Source organism: Suricata suricatta, chromosome 12 (genome assembly GCF_006229205.1).
Source record: "Suricata suricatta isolate VVHF042 chromosome 12, meerkat_22Aug2017_6uvM2_HiC, whole genome shotgun sequence".
NCBI classification, from domain to species: Eukaryota; Metazoa; Chordata; class Mammalia; order Carnivora; family Herpestidae; genus Suricata; species Suricata suricatta.
In genome coordinates, this window is record NC_043711.1 from 77828615 (window position 1) to 77849897 (window position 21283).

The 21283-nt window shown below is 46.1% G+C and overlaps 1 protein-coding gene and 1 pseudogene across 2 annotated transcripts in view; both read right to left on the minus strand.

The window, feature by feature from the left end:
* Window positions 1-21283, minus strand: part of PTPRA (protein tyrosine phosphatase receptor type A) — a 164653-nt gene that overhangs the window by 9196 nt on the left and 134174 nt on the right. For both annotated transcript variants that reach the window (XM_029916697.1, XM_029916696.1), the window contains 9 exons: window positions 15313-15349; window positions 11363-11460; window positions 10141-10260; window positions 9224-9390; window positions 8580-8715; window positions 7733-7882; window positions 6458-6551; window positions 6083-6159; window positions 5490-5624 (listed from right to left, as the gene is read on the minus strand). In XM_029916697.1, the coding sequence (XP_029772557.1) occupies window positions 5490-5624; window positions 6083-6159; window positions 6458-6551; window positions 7733-7882; window positions 8580-8715; window positions 9224-9390; window positions 10141-10260; window positions 11363-11460; window positions 15313-15349 (1014 nt within the window). The remainder of the gene's footprint in view (window positions 1-5489; window positions 5625-6082; window positions 6160-6457; window positions 6552-7732; window positions 7883-8579; window positions 8716-9223; window positions 9391-10140; window positions 10261-11362; window positions 11461-15312; window positions 15350-21283) is intronic.
* LOC115273592 lies at window positions 15654-16652 on the minus strand (annotated as a pseudogene).

A 21283-nucleotide genomic window follows, 5' to 3' on the forward strand; every position in this document is an offset into this window, starting at 1 on the left:
GGGATGCCTTGAGGGTTGGGGCTCTCATCAACAAGAACAGCTCAAAAAATTCTAAATTAAGGCTCTTAAACAAGAGATTATGCTAATTTTTAGGCATTAGTGAGTGGAATGAGTTTTGCTGCCATAGTTCCCTCCCAACACTACCTTTACACAGTTTACCAGCTAGGACTGAAGGCTGGGGCTTTAAAACCATCACAAGTGCTAAGACCCAAATGGGCTTGAGAGAAATGGAGTGTAGAAGCTAGAATGACAGTATGACTAGAAAAAGAAATAGTATGGTCCCACAGTTGATGGCTTTCAGGTATTTGAGACCTTAGTTTCACTGGTGAGGCACAACATGGTGCCTCTCATGGGTGTGCGATGGGTGACAGCAGCAAGAGCTGTTTCTGAGGTGGCACCAGTTCAGGAGGCTGAGTTATGCTGCTGGAAGGCAAAGCTTTGAGAGAGAAGTCTCTGGAATACTCAACAGGAACCACTTCAGTTTAGAAATCTACCGGGGTGACCCTTCTCTGGGCCCAAGAACCCCCTTCTTTAGCAGGCAGAATGGGGGCCAGTGGCTGTACCTACTGATGCACAGGGCTACAAAGGCCTTGGGATCCTGCTGAGGAGGGAGATGCAAGCTGGAGACCAGGTGTGTGCAGAATACAAAGCAGGGACAAAGATGGGACCCTCCTCTCAGGGAGCAGGCTGTGACCATGCCCCATTCAGCAGCTAGGGGCCAGAAGGGAACAAGGGAAAATGGAAACTTGGATCTAAAATGAGCAAGTGAAACTAAAGAACAACAACATAATTCAAGTCTTGGGACTAGATATCAACATGAAAAGTTCCTAAATTTTGTATGCACAGGGAAATTTTCCCTCAAGATCTCAGGGAGCCCAAAACAGATTTTAAGGAATGACCACAGTTAGGTTTATATTTTCAAAACAATCTCTGGCTGCCATGTGAAGTGACTAAAAGTGGGCAGGAATGGAAGCAGGCAGACAGGCTGCCAGGCTACTTCAGCGGTGCAGGTGAGGGGACGATGGTTTCCAGAATGGGTCAGTAGTTACACTGGAGAGAAGTGGATATGGTCAGCACGGGTCAGATCTCACTGGTGTGAGGAGTGAGGAAAGGGGAGCAATGGAGGGAAATCCCAAACTTCTCAGTGAATACCTGGTGGAAGGTGGTACCACTTCCTGAGATGGTAAGACTCGGGTGGACTAGTATGGGGGAAGGAGGAAATCAGGTTTCATCTGGGCCAGGCGGAGTTCAAGATCCTCAACAGAGAGCCATGTGAAGATATCAAGCAGGTACATGGATACACAACTGGGAAGCAGGGTGGGTTAGAGATACGGATTTGGGGAACTCTGGCATATAGACACATACAAGCCACACAACTAGATGAGGTCCTCAAAAAGACACCGTGTTAAGACAAACAACAGAGGGTTAAGGCCTGAGTCTAGGACACTTCAATGATTCAAAGGTCATGCAGAGGAGGAGGTGGTCACAAAGAAAATGAAAGGAGCTGCCAGGCCAGTGTGTGTATGTGATAAGAATTCAAAGGAAGGAAGTGTTTTGAGGAGGAGGGAGGCATTGAGTGTTTCAGATGCTGCTATAAAAGGACCAGAGAGGCAAGAGAGAAGCCTCTGGAATGGCAAGAAGGCAGTCACCAGTGATCCTGACTGAGAAGGAACAGGATGACAACAGAACTTGAAGGAAGGAAGCCAACTCCTCAAAAGAGTTGTGCTGGGAAGGAAGGGGTACAGAAAAATGGGGTACAGAGGGAAGGAACCAAAGGACAGGAGAGAGATTTTCATTTTGTAAAGCCAGGAAGTGCAACAGCGCATAGGATAACTGGCGTACTGGGAAGCTGCCGACGGAGGCCAGGGCTGGGGAGCGCTGCAGCAACACACTTGAGAAGGCAGGAGGGGAGGGCCCTGGACAGAGAGGGGCAGGGACCCCTTCCCACTGCAATGGGAGAGAAGCTGAGAGAATGGCTACAGATCTGAGTAGGCTGGGTGCTTGCGGGAGGGAAGAGGAGCCTGTTCTTGTCTGATTTCTTAGAGAAAAAAGAGCCAGGTTGCGAGATAAGGTGCCATGAAAGTAAGAGACCATAGAGAATAACAGATGTTGGCAAGGGAAGGATTATAATAATGACAAATCACAAAAACTCTACAGAGAGTAAGGAGGAAGGTGAGAACGCGAGTGGGGAGTCGCAGGCTGAGAAAGTGGAGGAGTCGGTGGCTCTGAAGGAGGACTTCAACCACCTCCATTTTGACCTCAGTCTGTACTTTCTGATTTTCTTTCCAGCTTCTCTCTTAACTCAGGCAAAAGTCCAGGCAAGCAAAGCATCCAGGGATGGGAACCAAACTCATCCCTGAGGCAATTAACGACTGCCCTGACTTCAGTAAGACGCCACGTCTGACCCCAAGACAATGCTGGACCTGACCTTTTTGCCCACCTGCATGTACCCACTGAACTTTGTCCCACAGCTTCCTTACACGAACCTAGAAATATTTTCAGCACTTCGGAGACAGTCTCTGAGACGTCAGTCCACTCTCGTGCTGGTGTCAGCCTCATTGAAATACATTCCTTTCTGGTTTCACCTCCACTCATGTCTCTTGGTCTATGGATTTTGTCAGGGGTGACCAGGCGAACCTGGTCTGAGTGGGAGCCCTGGAGCTGGGCGCTCTTGTGCCCCCGGGCCCCGGTCACAGCTCCAGAGATGTGGTGAAGACAGAAACTTATTGGAGTAAGAGGAGGGAAATGGTGAAGTCAGTGCTCAGATTGTAAGCAGGGCAGGACCCAGGGCTGAGATCCCAAAGGCAGTGCAGATACGAACAGGTACAAGGCTGTGATCTGACTGGCGGGCCGAGGGAGCTGAGAGGCCGGAAGACTGAACTGGACCATGTGGATCACCCGCATGGAAACTTACGCCTTCAAGAGCAGAGGTAGGCGTCAGGCACAGGGGCCACTAAGGAGCAATAAGGTAGGTGTTAAAATCATCAGTAGTGGGGGATGGGAGATGGGGAATAGATGCTCAAGTCTGGTAGCAAAATAGTTGGGAACGGGGCTCTAATCTCAGATTTGTTTTCAGGTTATAAATTCTTGATAAAGACAGCCTAGAGAAGCTGCAGCAGAAACTTTCCTGTCTCTTCTCCTGCTGGCTTTAACCTCTTCCCCCCTACATAGTGGCTGGTCTCTTGCATGGTCCGAGGCTGACAACAGTGATGGGGACATACGCTTTATGTCAGGTGTCTAATGCAATCTCGTTCTACTGACACTTTGGATAAGTGGCACACAACCTTGGGCTGGGCTGACCCCATGCAGAAACTGCTGGAACTGCTCTGCCCACTCGGATGAATGGTCCAACTTACTGCTGTTGAGGACACTGGGCTCACAAGCATCTTGGTGGACCCCTTAGGCTAAGATGGAGCAGAACAGAAAACAGGGAGCAGAGGACTTCATATTTTAAGTTTTCATTCTTTTGGGATTTTAATGTATATAAAATTTCCATTTTGGGATTGAGACTTTTTCCTTGGGAATTTAAGACCAGGCGTGGGGACTGGTGGTGTCATGTTGTAGAAGTGTAGAGACCTTTCATCATATCGCTTAGGCTTATTGTGCTAGTATCTCTGGAGGCTACACTTGACAAGATGAACGGGAGATGGAACAGGGCGTGGAATTCGGTCTTAGGGGGCAGTGAGGCCTTGTAAAAGGTGTCATTAATATCCGGTTCTGATTCATTCCAGAAGCTCCTGAGGGCAAGAGCTGCTGTCTCACTGGCCCTGCAGAGAGAGGCATAAGGCTGAGTGGTAGGTAGAAGGCAACAGGCCTCAATCAGCTGACTAAATACTTATGTATTTAGTGAGGTATTCACCGGGCCACATGTGACTGCAGGGCAGCGGACTGCGAGAAGACACCTGTGCCTGCCGTCCCAGCTCTTGTGCCTGCAGTCTGGGCCTGTCCGTCACAGACCTGGAGGCAGGGAGTGTGGGGTAACCTCATGCAGGTCCCTGGTTTATCTGCACCTTCCACCCTATCGTATCACAGCGGGCCAGGAGACACACATCTAGTCTCCGATAACACAGGGGTTCACCGCACAACTGCGGAGCCGGGCATTGCGCCCCAAACCTCCCCTTCATCAGTTCTGTTAGTAATGACAGCTGAAGACCCATGAGGTATGTCTGTTGATTAGAGACAGGATGGAAATTGGGAAAGAATAGCTCATGTGCTAAGTGATTAAAACTGAAAAAAATTCTTGACATACAGAACACTGGGGTGTGCAAATACATATACAATGGTATCAAGATTACAATAAACAAGATGTACAGAATGAGGAAGATGTACATTCTGGCACCAAATGTAAGATATCTTTGATGATGTTTATTTTTCATTGGTTGCAAATTCAGTGATTCAAAGTGAGTACCATCCTTAATTCTTCACCCTGCCCAGTCCGCACGGTCTCTTCACTATCTTCTGGGACATCCCTGACTCTAGGCAACCAGCAGTACTGCCCCAGTTTCCTCTCTGCCTTTGGTGTGCTCGTTTCTAATCTGTCCTCACTGAGCCAGAGGGACTTTCAAAAAAACCCACAAATCTGATATTGTCAAGGGCTCTTACACAGTCCTGTAAAGTCCAAACTCTTTACTATGGCTCAGAAAGATCTTTATCACCAGGCCCTTGCTGGCTCCTCTCAATTCTGATCGCTGTTAGATCATGTGTCAGGCATAATGAAGCAACCATTTACTGCATTCTAACCACAGCAGAAGTCTTTAAGATCATCCACGCTACGTGAACACACCCTGGGCCACCCGGGAGTAGAGAGGTGGGTGATGTGCGGAGAAGGAGAGATCCCTGAGATGGAGAGTGCTCAGGAGATGCTGCATGGTGCATGGTGACTCAGGAACAGTGTTAAGAGATTTCCTGTGCTGAATGAAGCTGACCTAAAGAAGCTTCTATGCTCCTGTATATCCTGAGTTCCCAGACAATTCTACTTTTTAAATGACTTGACATTTTTCTTTAAGAGATTTCCTTGTTAATGTTAACTTCTAAATTTCTTCTTTTTTTTATTTTTTAAGTTCCACTGTTTCCTTTACTGCAGTCTGCAAAGAGGCAACTCATCTTCCCACAGTCCTTTGGTTCATTTTTCTGACCTGGAAGTCACCCTCTTCTTAGGGACACTCAGGAACCCCACATCAGAGCCTTGGTCTGGCTCTGCTTCCCTCATTTCACCAGATCTGCCCCTGCCAGGGGCGTGGGAGAAGGAGGTGTGCACAAAACCAGGCTCGGGGCAAACTGTATTCAGGACAAAGTAAAAGAGTGGGAACTGTCTGGGGGCTCAGACCGCACTGCCCTTCCAGTCGTCAGAGAAGCTCCAGACTGCTCACACATCAACTGCTTGGATATGGCTCTTTGGACAGTTTAGGCCAAACATATCTTCTTAGCTCCCCTCTACCCCTTTTCCTGGGGTCTCTTTATGCCACAGCCCAGGACCTCTTTGAGCTCACCTGGCCTCTCTCCTCCAGTTCTGTTAGCATCACGATAGAGCAGGATTTCCATTCCCAGATCATTCGCCAGAAGTCCTCAATGGTGTGGAGAAGAGGGCCCTGGCTGGCGATGTAGGAGTCCTTCTGTCGGTAGCCCTGTGCAGGCCAGGCCAATGGTAGGAGTAAGGCGGTTTAATCAGGGAGAGGAGAGTGAAGAGACAGGCCACTAGGGTGGGTTGGGGCTGCTTAGAGGCAAACTCAGCCCAGGCAGAGCTCCTCTTTGGTCAAGGACCACACCCTGTCTGACATGCTGATGTCTGTTTAGGAGGGTGAGGGATGGGGGTTTGAAGCTGGGATGAAGAGAACAGGTACGGGAAGGACCAGAGGCTGTTAGCCTTTGATGTGTGCTCTGAATCCCCTCCAGTTACCACTCTGGTATGTGCCCTCTGTTTCCTCCCCACCTTCTGCTCCCTGGGGCCTGACAGACCTACTGTACAGGTTGCTATCAGTTCTGCAGTTGTTGACTGACTCAAAGATAATCCTACCAAGCACTGCAAGGCCCAGCTGAGTCTCCATGGAGGGTGGGGAGCTCTGGGGATACAGCTTCCACTTACATCAATGAAGGATGCATTCACGTAGTCGGTGTTCTCCTCACCCCTCTTAACTGGAATGATCACTCTGTTGAATTCATCTGCAGGAAGGATAGCAGCTGTGGCTCCCCAACGTCACCTCCTGGCTCTCTTTCAACCTTTCCTTCCCACCCATCCCAGCTGGGCAATATAACATGCCTGTTCCCAGCAAGGAGGGAGAAACCCTTTGGCATGCAGGCTTTTTCATTTCAGAAGCCACTGAAGAACTGAGAGCGACAAGAGGCAGTTCCCTAATTTTGTCTCCAAGGTGATCATTAATTAGTACCTAAGAAGTGGAAAGGGTGAAGGGGAAGGAGGGAATGGGGCACTAAGGCTTTGGGGTGGGGAGAGGGCTCTTACATGGAATGATCTGTAATACCCGGTTCTTCTTCATGTTGGCTGGAAGGTTTCCAGTCCGCATCTTGTCATTCTGGATTTTGATTGATGTTAATTTCTGAAGTGGGAGGAGAGGGGAAGCATTCCTGAGCCCCATAACTTGGCAACATTATGCCTATCCTTGGACCTGCAGCCCTAGGCTACTCTGACTGCATACTGTTCCATACTGGAGCCCTGACCTCCATTTCCACATTTTCTTGCTGAAACATGGTTCCTTCTGTCATAAGCTCAGTGAGGAAGCCAAGAATGAGTGTTTGGGAAACACTGCCTTGAGGGCTCCTTCGGACCCTTCTGAGATTCTCTGGGACTGGAACTTTTATGGTCCTGGTGCAAGGATCCTAGCTTCATAGGAAGGAGTATGTCTGCCTCTCCTCTCTCCCTGCTCCTCCACCAGAGGGAGACTTGACTCTTTAGAAAACCTTATTCAAATGTACATGTTCCCTTCTCCTGATTCGGAGGCTCCTTCTTGATCGTTGCTACTCAAAGTGTAGCCCAGAAACCAGCATCAGTCCCATTGTTTGACGTGAAAAATCTCAGGCCCTAACTCTGTTCCTCCCTGACTTCCTGCATTAGAACCTGCACCTTAACAGGCTCCTGTGGTAATCTGTGTGCCACTACAGTTTGAGAACTGCTTTACGGGATGTGATCTTTCCCACGGCAACCAGAAATCTCTTCTGGGAACACCTGTATTGACAAGAGGGTGACATATTCTTCAGGTGTGCGAAGAACCACTGTCTAATGGCACACAGCAGAGGTCAGCAATCTATGGTCCACGGGCCAAGTTTGCTCTGCTGCCTATAAGTAAGTTTTATGGAAACACAGTCATGCTCATGTGTTTACATAGCACCTATGGCTTCTTTTATGCTACAGTAACAGTTTTAAGTAGTTGCAACAGAGACCTTATGGCCTGCAAAGCCTAAAATATCTACCGTCTGGTCCTTACAGGAAAGGTTTGCTGTTCTTATGCATTATAATCAACTGTGTGTCTGGGGTGGGGGGGAGGGGGGGCATGTGTAGGGCGGTGGGCTGGGGGACCTAAAGAAAATACTGCCAGTTTTCTTTTTCTTTCCTCCTAACACAACCAAGTGATTTTAACATGCAGGATGGGTTGAAAGCGACTGGGTTATGAGGAAAGGTCCAGAAACCTACCTCCTTAACCACCCACATGCCTCACACAAGGAGATTCCCCAGAGTACGTGGATCCTTCAGTCTGAATGAAGGAGTTCGACTCCAACTCACCTTAAACTCCTCCTCTAATCCATTGTTGCTGGTCCCTGGGATCTTGTTGTAAATTTTCTGCAGATGTGTTTCTAGAGAGGTCACCTCTAGTTCTGTATCTCCATAGAGATAATGCTCCAGAAGGGCTTGGTATATGAAGACATACTGCATCTGAAACACCACGATACCCAAGTTCCTGGTTACACACTATGTGGTCTCTGTGGTGCTAGGTCGCCTCCTCCCCACCCAGCACACTTCGGTCCACCTTTCCTTTGACCCTAGCAGGAATAAAATTATGCACTCCCATCACAGGCCAGTGAGGCAGGACCTGAAATGCATGCGTCCCTCTGGGGTGCTTCACTTGGAAGGGAGGGCCCCACTCTGGCAGCCTACTACAATGGAAGTCTGGAGAGAAGGACAAGTCCAGTTCCTGCTCATTCTGACCACACACATTTAATAGTCTGAAGGGGTTGTCAAAATCTGGTGACACACAAAACCCGTGCCAGGTCCCCTTCCAGTGCTGTGCCCTTTGAACCCCATGTCCCAACTACAGAGCAGACTGCTGCTCCTGGACAGGGCCGAGCTGTGTCACAACTCTGTGGGCACTGGCTCTCTCAGCTGCCCGCAGGCTTCTCTCAGGACCTGGTCCTTATCCTTAGGAGTCTAGTGCAAATGACAACTGCCTTCCTAATTCCCGTAGGCACAACCTCCTCTGTGCTCCGTGTCTCTTTTAATACATATTTAAAGGTCCTTCACTACACTGCATGCTGCTCATTAATAATGACCTAGAGGCTGAGTAATCCATGAGGCTAGCAGATGCTCTGGTCCTTGAGTGCCCCTGCCCTCACCTTGCCCACAAATCACTCACGTCTGTTTGCACCATCTGGCAGCGCTGTGCCCGGATCCGGCTCACGAAGCCATACACGTCCACCTTCCGCTCTGTGTGCATCATGTCCAGCATGGCGTCAATGACAACAAAGGTACCTGTACGCCCTACACCCGCACTGTAGCCAGAGAGCAGGGGTGTTACTGGGGTGGCCAGCGTGCCTTGTGGGAGCATACGGGGAGGGGGTAGCACAGGCCAAGGCTCTTTCTTCAGGCCCTGAATTAAATTCTAATTCTGAATGGTGACCAGCTGGAACTCTCATGGAGTCAACAATCCCACTGTACCCTGCGCTCTGTACCTTTACTTATTAGGATGAGGGAACCTTGACACTTAGAAAGGTCAGGAGGCTCCAAGTACACATAGCAGCACTCAATCTAGCTTTCTAGCTTCCTAGCAGTAGTCTCCCCATCCCCAATCTTGGAGGGCTACCCTCCCCTCTTTCCTCAAATGCTCTATACCCAGCAAGAAATTTGAGGAATGTCTCTGGCTGCTGTCCCAGGACCCTAACAGCCTCTCTGCTCTGTGCTAGCCTCCTCTCCTCAGCCAGGGTCCCTGCACTTTCCCCTGCTCTAACCATGGGAGCAGAATATGGTATGAATGGGGAGCCAAGGGTCAGCCACACTGACCTGCAGTGGACCACGATGGCCCCTGCATACTGAGGGTTGCAGGCTTTCACCTTCTTGAGGAACTTGAGCATGCCGATTGGGGTGAAAGGCACCCCGAAGTCTGGCCAGCTGGTAAAGTGGAACTGAGTGATGAGGCGCTGTGGTTTCCTGTTGGTCATGTCGCCCACCTGTGGAGAGGAAATCCTGTGTGTTAACCTTGATAACCTGGGGTAGGAGTGCCAGGGGAGCAAAGAGGAGGCTTGGGGGCCAGGGCCAGCTGTGACTGTCAATGACAATGGGGAGATGAGAGTGAACCTAAGGAAGTGTTAACTATGGATAGAGGATCTCTTCCCAGGAATCCCAAAGGGGTAGGTAGGGTTGTCACATTATTCTTAGCGAACAGAAGTGAAAATGTAAAACCCTGTGAAGCTGAGTGACCCCATCAATGTCTCGGGACTAATTAATGGCAAGATCAGAACTAGAATGCAGGTCTCCTGACTCCTGTTAAGTCCCCTTTCATAGCACCACACTGCCCTGTAGCTCTGAGGGCAACCTCTGCTCAGGCCCCCAGGGTCACTCTGGAGGACCAAGAGCAGGGCCCACCACATCCTTGACGTCAGGAGCCATTGGAGTAAGAAAGGAGAAGGTGGGTCAAGTGTCCAGAAGATTATACCACCTCCTGATGCACATACATCATACTTATAATGATCAAACTCCATCTCAATAATACTTTTTTTCTCCCAGTCATGAAAATGCTCCTCCTTTAGCTCTGACAAAGCTCCTTGGAAGCCCAGATCTCTAATTTCAGAGTCAAAACATATGTCACACTCAGTGATTCCTGACCACCCTGAGTAAGAGCGGGGATGACCAGTTTGTTCCTCTCTCTTAGTGGTCAGCAGAACCTAAATAAGAGAGGAGACGGAGGGAGGAGGCAGTACCTGCTGAATGCAGAACTTTCGCACTGTGTAGTCCACCAGGACGGTCACATCCTCAACCGACACTCGGATATTCCCATAGGTCCAGCAGCCTTGGTCTGGCCAATACTGGGCACACTTACACTGGAAAGGAACAGACACACGTCACCTGATCTCAGACCTCCCACCCCCAGCAGATGGGAAGGACCTGAAGGAAAGGACCACAAAAGCCCTGACAGAAGTCCCCAGAGAAGGTCTCTTCTCTCACCTCCATCAGCTGCAGACTCATTTAACTTCTTTTTTCAAGTCCCTCAGCTTCCAACCTGTTTAGCACTTCCTCTTAAATTATACATAGCCCCAGCTCCATACTTCTGGCTCTTTCCCTCAGTTCTGGGCAAATCAAAAGCTACTTTACCTACAAAATGTGCCCTTGCACTATCCCAGGTCATGGTCTAGGGACAGACCTGCCTGACTGCCTGGAAGCAGCAGCCTGCTAAGGGGGTTACCAGGGTAGGGTGATGCCTTCTCTGGTGCCTGGATCTTGAACAGCTTCCAAGAGTCAGAAGTCAGGATGGAGGAAACACACCTACAACCCAGCCGTGGTGCTTTCCCTCCTAAGCACCGTGGAGCTGCTGATTCACACATCCAACACCTCGGGTGGGGATAAAGGTAATTTAAGGGCTATTCTGGAAAAAGACTGTCACGAATGGGGGTTATTCTCTGGGGCTTGGTCTAGAATTCAGTTCTGGTTTTAACTGTGGCGCAGGGAGGGGGCTTTCCAGGCATGGACTTGGCAGCCACAGACACAAAAAGAAAAGGATCAGTCAGAAAGCTCTGGCCATGATCAGGCCAGGGCCTCAGACTCCTTGTACCCCACAGGGTCTCAGTTCATACAGTTTCCTCTGCTGACTCAGAGAAGGTGCAGGAAACCAGGGGAGTGAGGGATTGGGGAAGCCAGGGGGGAAAAAGCTCCTCCGTAGCATTTCCTCTGCAAACGGCCCGTCCCAAGTCTTTCTTTCAGGTTGTTTCGAAACCATGGTGAGTTGTCTGACTACCAGACATAGGGAACATGCCCTAGGCACACCCCTGAGGTTCATCTGAGACTTCCAGGCCGTAGGAAAGTCTGATAAGCACAGTGGCATGGGTTTTGTCTGATCAATGACTGGCACAGGAACCACAAAGTGTGGACAGCCCGGGCTCAAACAGAAGAGCTCCTCTGCTAGTCATGCCTAATTTCTCCACTCACCTCCTTTCTCTCCTTCAGGTTGGTCACCATGACAATGGTGGCTGTGTTTTGTTCCCAGATCATCCTCCAGAAATCATTCACTGTTTCTTCTTTTGGTCCTAAAGTAGCCAATAGCAAAGATGAGGAGAACACACACCAAGGGGAAGAAATCTGCTGGGAAATTGGGAACATTCATTCCTGACTTTTGGAAGCCTGTGCCCACATGTCCCCAGCTAAATATCCAATCCATCTACCCGTCCACCCACCTACTGATGGAACATTTCTCATCTACTCTGTACGTGCCAGGTACTTCACTGGGGAGTGAAGTGGGGAGTGGGAGGTTGTCGAAATGTAAAGAAAACATAAACAATGTCTCCCAAGGATATTATAAATGAGGATTAGAAATCATGACTGCTCCCTAAATACCTATGTTACTGGCCAGACAGTGAGCTAAGTGCTTTGATTCTCATTTACTCCTTCCTATCATGTTCTAAGGTGGAGGGCATTAGCCATAGAGAGGACAGGTCATTTGCTCTGGCTAGAATTCAAAATTTACCCCCATCCAGCCTTTTCTGAAAAGCCCCTGGAAGATTTCTAAACAAAAATGAGGGAGCAAACAAAGAGAGAGAAAGAAATGGGATCTAACACAGGACAGAGGCTAATGGAACTCCCTGGGTATTGGTGAAGGGAAGGCTCAGGATGAGAATTCTGAGGCTAGAGGGCAACTGAAAAAAGTTCTAGAAGGATCCCAAGATTAAAAAATTAACCTTAAAGAAAGAAATTAAAACTCATGTATCTGAAGGTCCTGAGAGGAAATACATACTTCTGGTGGAGAGTGTGGGGGGCAGGGGGGAGCATCATATAATACTATGCACGTCAGCTGTAAATAATATTGGCAGAGTAATAATAATGTAAGTAATAAATATTATCTTAACCCCAAATTGTGATTTAACTCTTTTGGGAGGATGGAGAAAAAGGACTTGTGTATGCATGTCTGTCTGATTGAGTGTGAGCTAGTAAGAGGATTAAATAAATTATCTTTCCTAAGAAGTCACCAACAGATAAAAATAGTTGCATCAGAGTAAAGGGAAAATGAAACACGGTGGGAACATTTTGTTTTTATATGCCTCATAACAGCTTTTTGATTTTCTTACACTTTATATTCCCTTTGGTTAAAAAAAGATAGTAACAAGAAAAAAAAATGACAAGTGGACACATGCCAAAAAAGATGTACAGAGGCTTTGCCACTGTCTGGTAGCATCAGGAAAAATCTCCTGGAAGTAGTGACATCTGAGCCATCTGTCAGGGTAGATCAGGTGGACAGGAGTTTAGAAAGGGGATATAGGGAAAAGAGGTGCCCAGGCAGAGGTGCAGGGGGTGGCAGCAAGAAAGAGCATGAGATGTTCAGGAATTGTAAGGAGTTCAATAAGGTTACTGTGTAGGGTACATGGTATGACAGAAGACAGAGCTGGGGTTGAGGCCAGGCTAAGGAAGACTTGTTCTATAGATAATGGAGAATCGTAGTAAGATTTTCATGAGTCCTAACAAAAGTTCTGTATTAAGAAAGGCCATTTTCTAAATTTTTTTTTTACATTTTATTTGTTTTTGAGAGACAGAGAGAGAGTGTGAACAGGGGAGGGGTAGAGTGAGAGGGACACACAGAATTGGAAGCAGGCTTCAGGCTCTGAGCTAGTGGTCAGCACAGAGCCTGATGTGGGGCTCGAACCCACGAACCGTGAGATCATGACCTGAGCTGAAGTTGGACACTCAACAGACTGAGCCACCAGGCGCTCCAAGAAAGGCCATTTTCATGGAAGGAATGCAATAAGCAAGGCTGGGCCTACAGGGTCAATCAGTAGGCTATGACGATACAGCTAGAAGATGGGAATAAGACAGTGTGACAGAGAAGACAGATTTTGGAGAAAGAAATAAGAGGACCACTCATATTCAGAGTAAGGAACAGGCAGGAGATTTGGATGATCCCAAATTTGGCTTGATTAAATGGACTGCATTTCAGTCATGGTGAGGGTCAGAAAATACAGGAGATAAAGCAGTTTGGAAGCTGAAGAAGAGGCATATTTTAGTGAGTTCAAGATTTTATTTTTAAGTAATCTCTATACTCAAATGTGGGGCTCAAATCCGCAAACCCAAGATCAAGAATCACATGCCCCACAAACTGAACCAGCCAGGTGCCAAAGGCATATTTTCGTTTTGATGTTAAAGAATATGGAGACATCCAAGTGAAGGGATAGAAAATTAGTTTGAAAATGTGGCTCAGCAGCTCAAGAAAGGCAGTAGCCAGCCAAACAGGTAGGTATTAGATGAGGTCCCTCAAAGAGAATACAGAGGAGGAGAAGAAAAGAAGGGGTCAGAGAATCCTGGGGATCAGAAGCATTACCCAAGTTCAGACAGAAAAGGCCTGAGAGGAAGACTAAGGAAGAGCAGATGGAGAGGCAGATCTGAGAGAAATGGTACTATGAAAGATAAGAATGGAGCTTCAAGGAAGTAGTCATCCACAGATTTGGGGAGAAACTATATTTAAGAGGCAGAAAGAAGAAGAGCCAGAGAAGGAATATTTAGAAAAGTGAGAAAAATCGAGAACTGAATGTCAGGAAACAGCAGGGTAGAATTTCAAGGAGTACAAAGTACTGTGGAGGGGTTCAAGAGGATGGAGGCCTGAGAAAAGGTCCATCAGAAAATCATAGGTGACCTTAACTCAACATACATGTTAGCATCGACAAGGCCCCATGGCAAATAAAGAGAAGAGACTGCACATAACTGTTGGTGCTAAAATGATCACCGAGTAGGTGGCAGTTGAGTTGGGCTTCAGAGGGTAGACCTGACTTGATGGATGGCTACAGAGGGTGAGAGAAAGCAGGGCCTGGTTAGGCCCTAGTGGGAGACTGCAAGGACAAGAAGGATCTAAGGTTTTCCCCAACCACCTTATTTTCCTTCTATATCTGTTTTATCTCTATCATGGTACTTGTTCAATAGAATTTTCTGCAATGATGAAAATGTTTCATTCATATCTGCACTAATATGGTAGTCTCTAGCCACATGTAGCTATTAAGCCTTAAAATGTGACTAGTATGTTTTCTGAAAAACTCAATTTTATTTAATTTCAGATAATTAAAATTTTAATTATAAATAGCCACATGTGCTACTACACTGAAAAGTATAGCCACTTATCAAAACCTGTTAATTTTGGTGTAAATTGACCTCTACCAACTAAGGGCCCCCAAAAGGCATGGACCAAATCCTGTTTTATTCCTTTACAATCCCCCTCACCTAGGGCAGTGCCTGACACATAACAGATGGTCAATAAACATTTGCTGAATGACTTAAAAAAAAAAAGGACTTTGATGGACCACCAATAACATCCATTACTTTTTAGTGCTGTAAACATCAAGATATTTTTGCTAGGATGCCAAAGGTGGAGAACATATGTTAAAACTCTGGACTATGGAAATGTGTGCAGAGCATGTGTAAGACAATGGCACCGGGTCCATGCCCTGAGGGTTCCCAGACCACTTTTCTGTGAATAATAGAGTAGCTCAGGCCCAACAGCTGGGGGAGGAGATGAGCCAGCCTGCACCATGTGAGGGGCCAATCCTCTCTAGAGAATGAATTCAAATTCAAAGTCTGAGCAGCCTGGCTTGAACCTAAGGTTCCCATAGGGACCCCAAAGAGAGGACCTGCTTTAACTGTGGGGTGTGTGTATTCGTGTGTAGCCTTTTCCAGTCCTTTTTATGCACATACATAAAAGGACTTCTTTTACAGGACCCTTAGTCCTGTAAGATCAAGGCCCTTAGTTATAAATGTGCAAGGCAGACTGCATTTCTTTTAGGAGACAGTAATTACAGAAAAGGTATGGCATTCTGACTAATCTATTTAGCATTTGGAAGAAAAACTCCAAACCCACTAATAGGCTCATGCTTAAGCCTGAAAGTAAAAATTCAACATTACTTTACCTTGTGCAGCAATGAATTTGTTCTTTTCTTGGTAGCCCTGAGGGTGGGGTAAGGGAGGAGGGAGGGAGAAAAAGAAAGTGAGAATGAAAAATGGATAGGAATGAAAATTCTCCAGACTCCCAACCAGTTAACAAAGCCTCCCTTGTGAAAAAGTCCAGGACATTAACAAGATTTCCATTCTAGAAATTTCCAAAGGATTAGCTTTGGATACCAGGAATCAAGGATTACAAAGATCACATGGTCTATCTAGGTAGTTTTCTCAGAGTAAATTAATAATGAATACTGATGTAAGAACATCCAAATACCAACTCAGAGGCTAGACTCTTTTTTTTTTTTTTTTTTTTTGGCTTGGTGAATAAGTTTATTATTGTCTTTATCTGGAAAATCGTCATAGAAAATTCTGGTTCGGTTTATTAGGTCTTAGCAATCTGCTCCTGAGCTCCAAGAAAGCTTGCATTCTTCTGAGCTACCTGATCTTTCTTATGGGCAAGAGACATTTTGGGACTTCTTTCTTCTCATAGGCTTCTTCTCATAGACTGGATTCTCTTGTATAGCAGTGTGAGCTTTCTCATACATCTCCTCCATCATGTCTGGAGTGATGTTGTTCTTTAAGTATTGAGAGAACTATTTCTTGTAAGCTTCTTCATCTTCTTCCATTAGGTAATGCATATAATCTGCAATGCTTTGATCATAATGTGCTTCCAATGTACTTCTGCATTGAATTCCTTGCTTTCCAAATCATAACCAGGGAGTCATGTGGTACCATGAGGAACAGACAAGCCTCCATCCACAGCTCCCTTGAGGGTCCCCAAAACTTAATCGCTAGTAATAGTTTTGGCAAACCCTGCATCCAAATAGCAGGTGAAGGCACCAGGTTGACCATCAGTGCTTTCCACATTGTATTCATCTCTAGTCACTTCTATTTGGCCTTCACAGATCTTACCCATGCCAAACCTACTGAGAAGCCTGCGGGCCAGCAGTAGGCTGCAGCATAACTTGTCAGGCTGACCTTCACCCTAGACTGTGGGAGTTCATGAGCATAACCTGCACAAAGCATCATGTCTCTTTCTATACAGGCATAAGCAATCTGACAAAAGAGATCTGTTGGTTACACAACTATCATCCTGTACTTAGGTTGCTGTACTTATTTCTATCCTGAATTACCAAGAGTTTCTGGGCATAGTTATCAGTTTTACCCTCTTGTCCTCTAAATTTCACTTGGTATCTCTTGAAGTAAGCCTTATTCTTGACAACTTTAACAAACCCCATCCTGTGGAACAGAGACCAGCGTCCGCGGCTTGCCACAGACCAGCAGCTAGACTGTTTCTGATGCTTTCTCAGCAGCTGACAATCTAGGTCTTAGTGTTAATGCTAACGGATAGGAACCCTGTAAGGCAGAAGTGTATGTGGTGGTTCCAGGGAGGAAGCTGGGCCTTCATGAGGAAGGAAAAGGGGTCCTTCTCTTTTAAGGGGCTATTTCTTTGATAATGCTTTATTCAGGAACAAACACTTTTGGGGAATATCCTGTGGGTATATGGAACAGTTCCCAGTGTGAAACAATGGGGTTTTCCACTACTGGTAGTAGGAGACAAGAAGCAAAGGGGCCTGGGAATGCCAGCTAATAGAAAAGGACACTCTGAAAAACTAACAGCTGGCAGTAACTTTTTCAGTCTTTATTGTTTTAGTTCTACATCTTTTCAACCTCTTGTTCAATGCAGTGTTCACTTGAGAAGTCCTAGGTAAGTGAAAAATCATCTGATTTAAGAATTGTAAATCACCCTCTGCTGCTCAAAGACAGACATAGGGTGGGCAGTGAGGAAGGAAGCAGCTTCCCAGATGGGACACCATGTCACACCAAGAAAATGGTGTGAAATACAAGCGTGCAGGGCAGTAGCAGAATAAAGAAATGGGTCTGAGTCTGAGAAGCTATGTCCTATTCTAGTTCAAACAAGACCAGGGCAGAGTTGCTTCCTAGCACAGAAGTAGAAAACTTTAGGCCCAGAACTGGACATGTTTCGAGTCAGTAATAAGTTTGTTAAAGTTTTTATTGAGAAGGGAAATTCACGTCTCTGCAAATGTTTTTAATCACTAGAAGATGAAAACTGAGAAAGTCTTAACTGGTTTATAATTAACTTTGTCATTAAACCTGAGCAGCTCTTAGAGGATGTTAAGTCATGTCACATCCCTGCTCCACGAGAAGGCATTGCTAAATCCTCACAGGAGCATGTGGGCCTAATGGCTAAAAAGCACTGTTGGAAGGCCCAACCACAAAGTGCTTCCTGTCCCAATCAAGAGGATGCCATATGTCCCCTACGAAACATGCCACTATTGTGATATGGCAGCACTGCTTAACCAATAAGGTGTAACTAGAGTTAGGCAAAACTACTGCTCTTTCTTGTGTTATGATCAAGGGGAAGACTAAATGTGACTCCCTGGCTTCTGAAAGTCAAATCCTAGCTGGCTCTAGTAGCTACATTCCTAGGAGTTAAAAATAAACACTTCTAAAGACCCTATACACTCTTAGACCTCTAAGGTAAGACTCCAGGTTGAAAACCCACTTGCCAACTGTGTCACTGTCTGTTTCATCACCTTGTGACCAATGTCAGGTTTGCTTTCAGACCTTTGTGTTTTCCAAACCATAGGTCTCATTCCCCCCTGCTTGCTGCCACTGGTGTACGGTACCACTTCGCTTCAAGACCCACATGTGACCTCATCTCTCTGTGAAAAGGGCTTGTAAAGGGGTTGCCAGGGGTGGAAATGGGGCTTTACTGTAAATGAACAATAAAGGTCTTTTTTCTTTGTTTAAGCAGGCTTCATGCCCAGCGCAGAGCCCAACATGTGGCTTGAACTCATGACCTTGAGATCAAGACCTGAGATGAGATCAAGAGCCGGATGCTTACCTGACTGAGTGACCCAGGTATTCCAAACAATATAGTTCTTATTGAGGCACAATGTTCTAAAAGTAAGAAGCAATAGCTAGGGGGTGAAAGTTTCTTTGAGGTTATGAAAATGTTCTAACGGTGGCTAGTAATGGTTGTATACATCTGTGAATATACTAAAAACCACTGAGTTGCAAACTTTAAATGGGTGAAAACTAGGTTACGTGAATTACATCTCAATAAAATTGTTTAAATGTTTTTAGGGGCGCCTGGGTGGCTCAGTTGGTTCAGCGTCTGACTCCTGATTTCTGCTCAGGTCATGATTTTGCAGTTCATGAGTTCAAGCCCTGTGTCGGACTCTGTGCTAGAAGTACAGAGCCTACTTGGGATTCTCTCTCTCCCTCTCATTGCCCCTCACCTGCTCATGCTCTCTCTCAAAATAAACAAACACACTTAAAAAATGTTTTTATAATGATAATGATAGCAGAACTGTTATCACTGAAATTCTGAATTTTACACTTTAAATATTAAAATTTTTGTTACATAAACTATTGTGTTCAATAAAATCAGAGGGGAAAAAAAAAAGAGTTGGGTGAGTGTTAATAACTGGCAGCCCACAATCAACGTCCTCCATTTGTTTCAGCAAAGGACACCGTTTGCCCGTATACTCCAAGTCCAAAGCATATCTGCTCCTTATTTCCCAGTGGTTTCTCTCAACTGCACTTAACCCTGCTGACAACCTGATATTTCCTCAAGGCTTTCCTTATCCTTTGCCGTCTGAGATACTGTTCTCTCCTAGTCTCCTTCTGTGTCACTCATGAGCCCCTCTTATTCAGTATGCCTGGCAGAAGCTGGTGGGGCCCAGGCTCCATTTTTCTTTCACTAATGTCTTTCAAGGCCACGGCTTTGGATTATCTCCTCTGAACTCCTGATCAATATGACTGACTATATGGTGGATACACCACGTGGATCACCCTATACTCCATATACACCCTGCAGAGTATTACCCTATATCTCTCACATACACAATCAATCATCAAGTGCTAGATTCTACCTCTAAAGTTTTTATTTTGTTGCTTCCTCTCCAACCCTTCTTTAGGCCCTCATCATGTGACCCGCTACTATCCAATTGGCCCCTCCTTAATCCATGTTGCACATGGTAAACCTAAATGATTAATAAACAAAAGTGGCCATGTCATTCCTTGTCTTTAACACCTTTTAACCTCATTGCCTAGAGAAATGAATCAAAACCCTTAGCTGTATTGAAAATTTGCAGATACTGTAAGATGGCTCACTCAGCACCCAGTCCCACCTCCTTGTAGCTGGACTTTCTTACTATAGAGGCTGAGAAATGAAAAGCTAAATTCCCCAGACTCCCTTGCAGCTCAGTTCTACAGAAGACTTAGCTTGTTCCTAGCAGATGCTCCTGCACCAAACCTGGGGTGGAAGTAAATAAGCAATGTGAGAAGGTGACCGTGCGAGAGGGTCTCTAGCCAAGCATGGTAGCAGAAGCATCCAGTTCTATAGCACCTGTGCAGATGTTTCACAAGTCACATGGGATGGCTGGGTTACTCTATGCTGCCCTGTTCCTTGCTGACAGCACCTTGCTTGATTCACTGGTGCTCCCACAGATTTTGTAAGCTACCCAGGCAGAATCTTATAATAAACCCTTTCTTGTTTATAAGGGTAGATAAAGAGTGGACTCTCTTGTCTGCATAGAAGAACCCCAATGGACACATCTAATACTCACTGCCTTCCAAGACAGGGTCCCTACCAATTCCCCCATAATTTCCTATCTATCTGGGTTTTTTTCTTTTTTTTAAATTTCCCATCTTGTATCTTATAATCTTAGATTGCAGTTTCCAGTCTCTGACTTTGCTCATGTTTCTCCTCTTGCTTTCAAGTTTCTGCCCATCTTTCTTCTCTTGATCTCAGAGTTACCCTGCAATATTTAGCTCTACTGGATCACCAGGTTATCTGATGCCTCTCTAAGCCCCACAAAACCTGGCAATACTAGCTTCACACACATTGCCCATTAAAGGAATGGTCTGTGTCATAACAGGGACCAAATGTTATCTCTGTAACCTTTCAGCCTACCCACACGGTGCTCAGCACAAAGCAGGTGCTCAAAAAAATGTGTGGAACCTAAATCTTCTTTAATCCCTGACTCTTACTCATAGTTAACCTTAAGTATTTTCTTGCTTTTCTACTTTCACCAAGTTCATAAGTGCCCCAAATTTAACTCTCTTCATCTAAACTTTTATCTCACTTATTAATAACTCTCCAGTAACCATCAAAGCATTACAGGATGCCCCACTGTGAGCTCCAAATAAGCATAGCCAAAGGAATGGGCTTGTTTCCTCCTGGACCCTTGCTCAACACCATCATATATAAACCCATCTTACTGCTTACCATCTTTAACATCCAACTAATATTTTTTTTGAGCAGCAGGCAAAAGTTTATTAGAGTATAAGATCAGAAAGAAAGAACAGTAGGAAAGCTCTCAGAGAGGAACATTTGAAAGTGAATGCCCCTAACATCCAACTAATTTTTGAATGTCTTCGCCCTCAATGTGGGAAGGAGGCAAACTGATTATGGTGATATACACTGCTGGTTACCAACTAAAAACGCCACTCTTCCCTTTCGTCTTTGCCATCAGATCCATGATTTTGTTTGGATGTTTACTTTCCACTGGCTTGTGAGGTGACCACTCCCAGCTTCAGAAGGGTAAATTGTGCTAAGTCTCAGTGCCCTACCTAGTGACTGGAAAGAGGTATAAACATGGGATCCAACCCTGGCCTGCTGCCCCTGAAGGGCATGGTACTACAGAGGCTTCTGGAAAAGCTCTAATCCCCTAAAAAGGGTAAAGCATAGGCAGAAATGTTCCCCATCTATGCTGTCTGCTGTGTTTATAAGGAATGCTTGGAACTGCTGGAGCCACTGTGAACATCAAGGTAATGTGGACAGGATAAAGATAAGCAAGTAGAAAGATGGAAGCACTGGGTGCTTCCTAAGGAAGCTGTGACGACTCAGCCAACCCTAGAACTGGTTTACACCTGTCTTCAGATTATATGAGATACATACATGCTCCT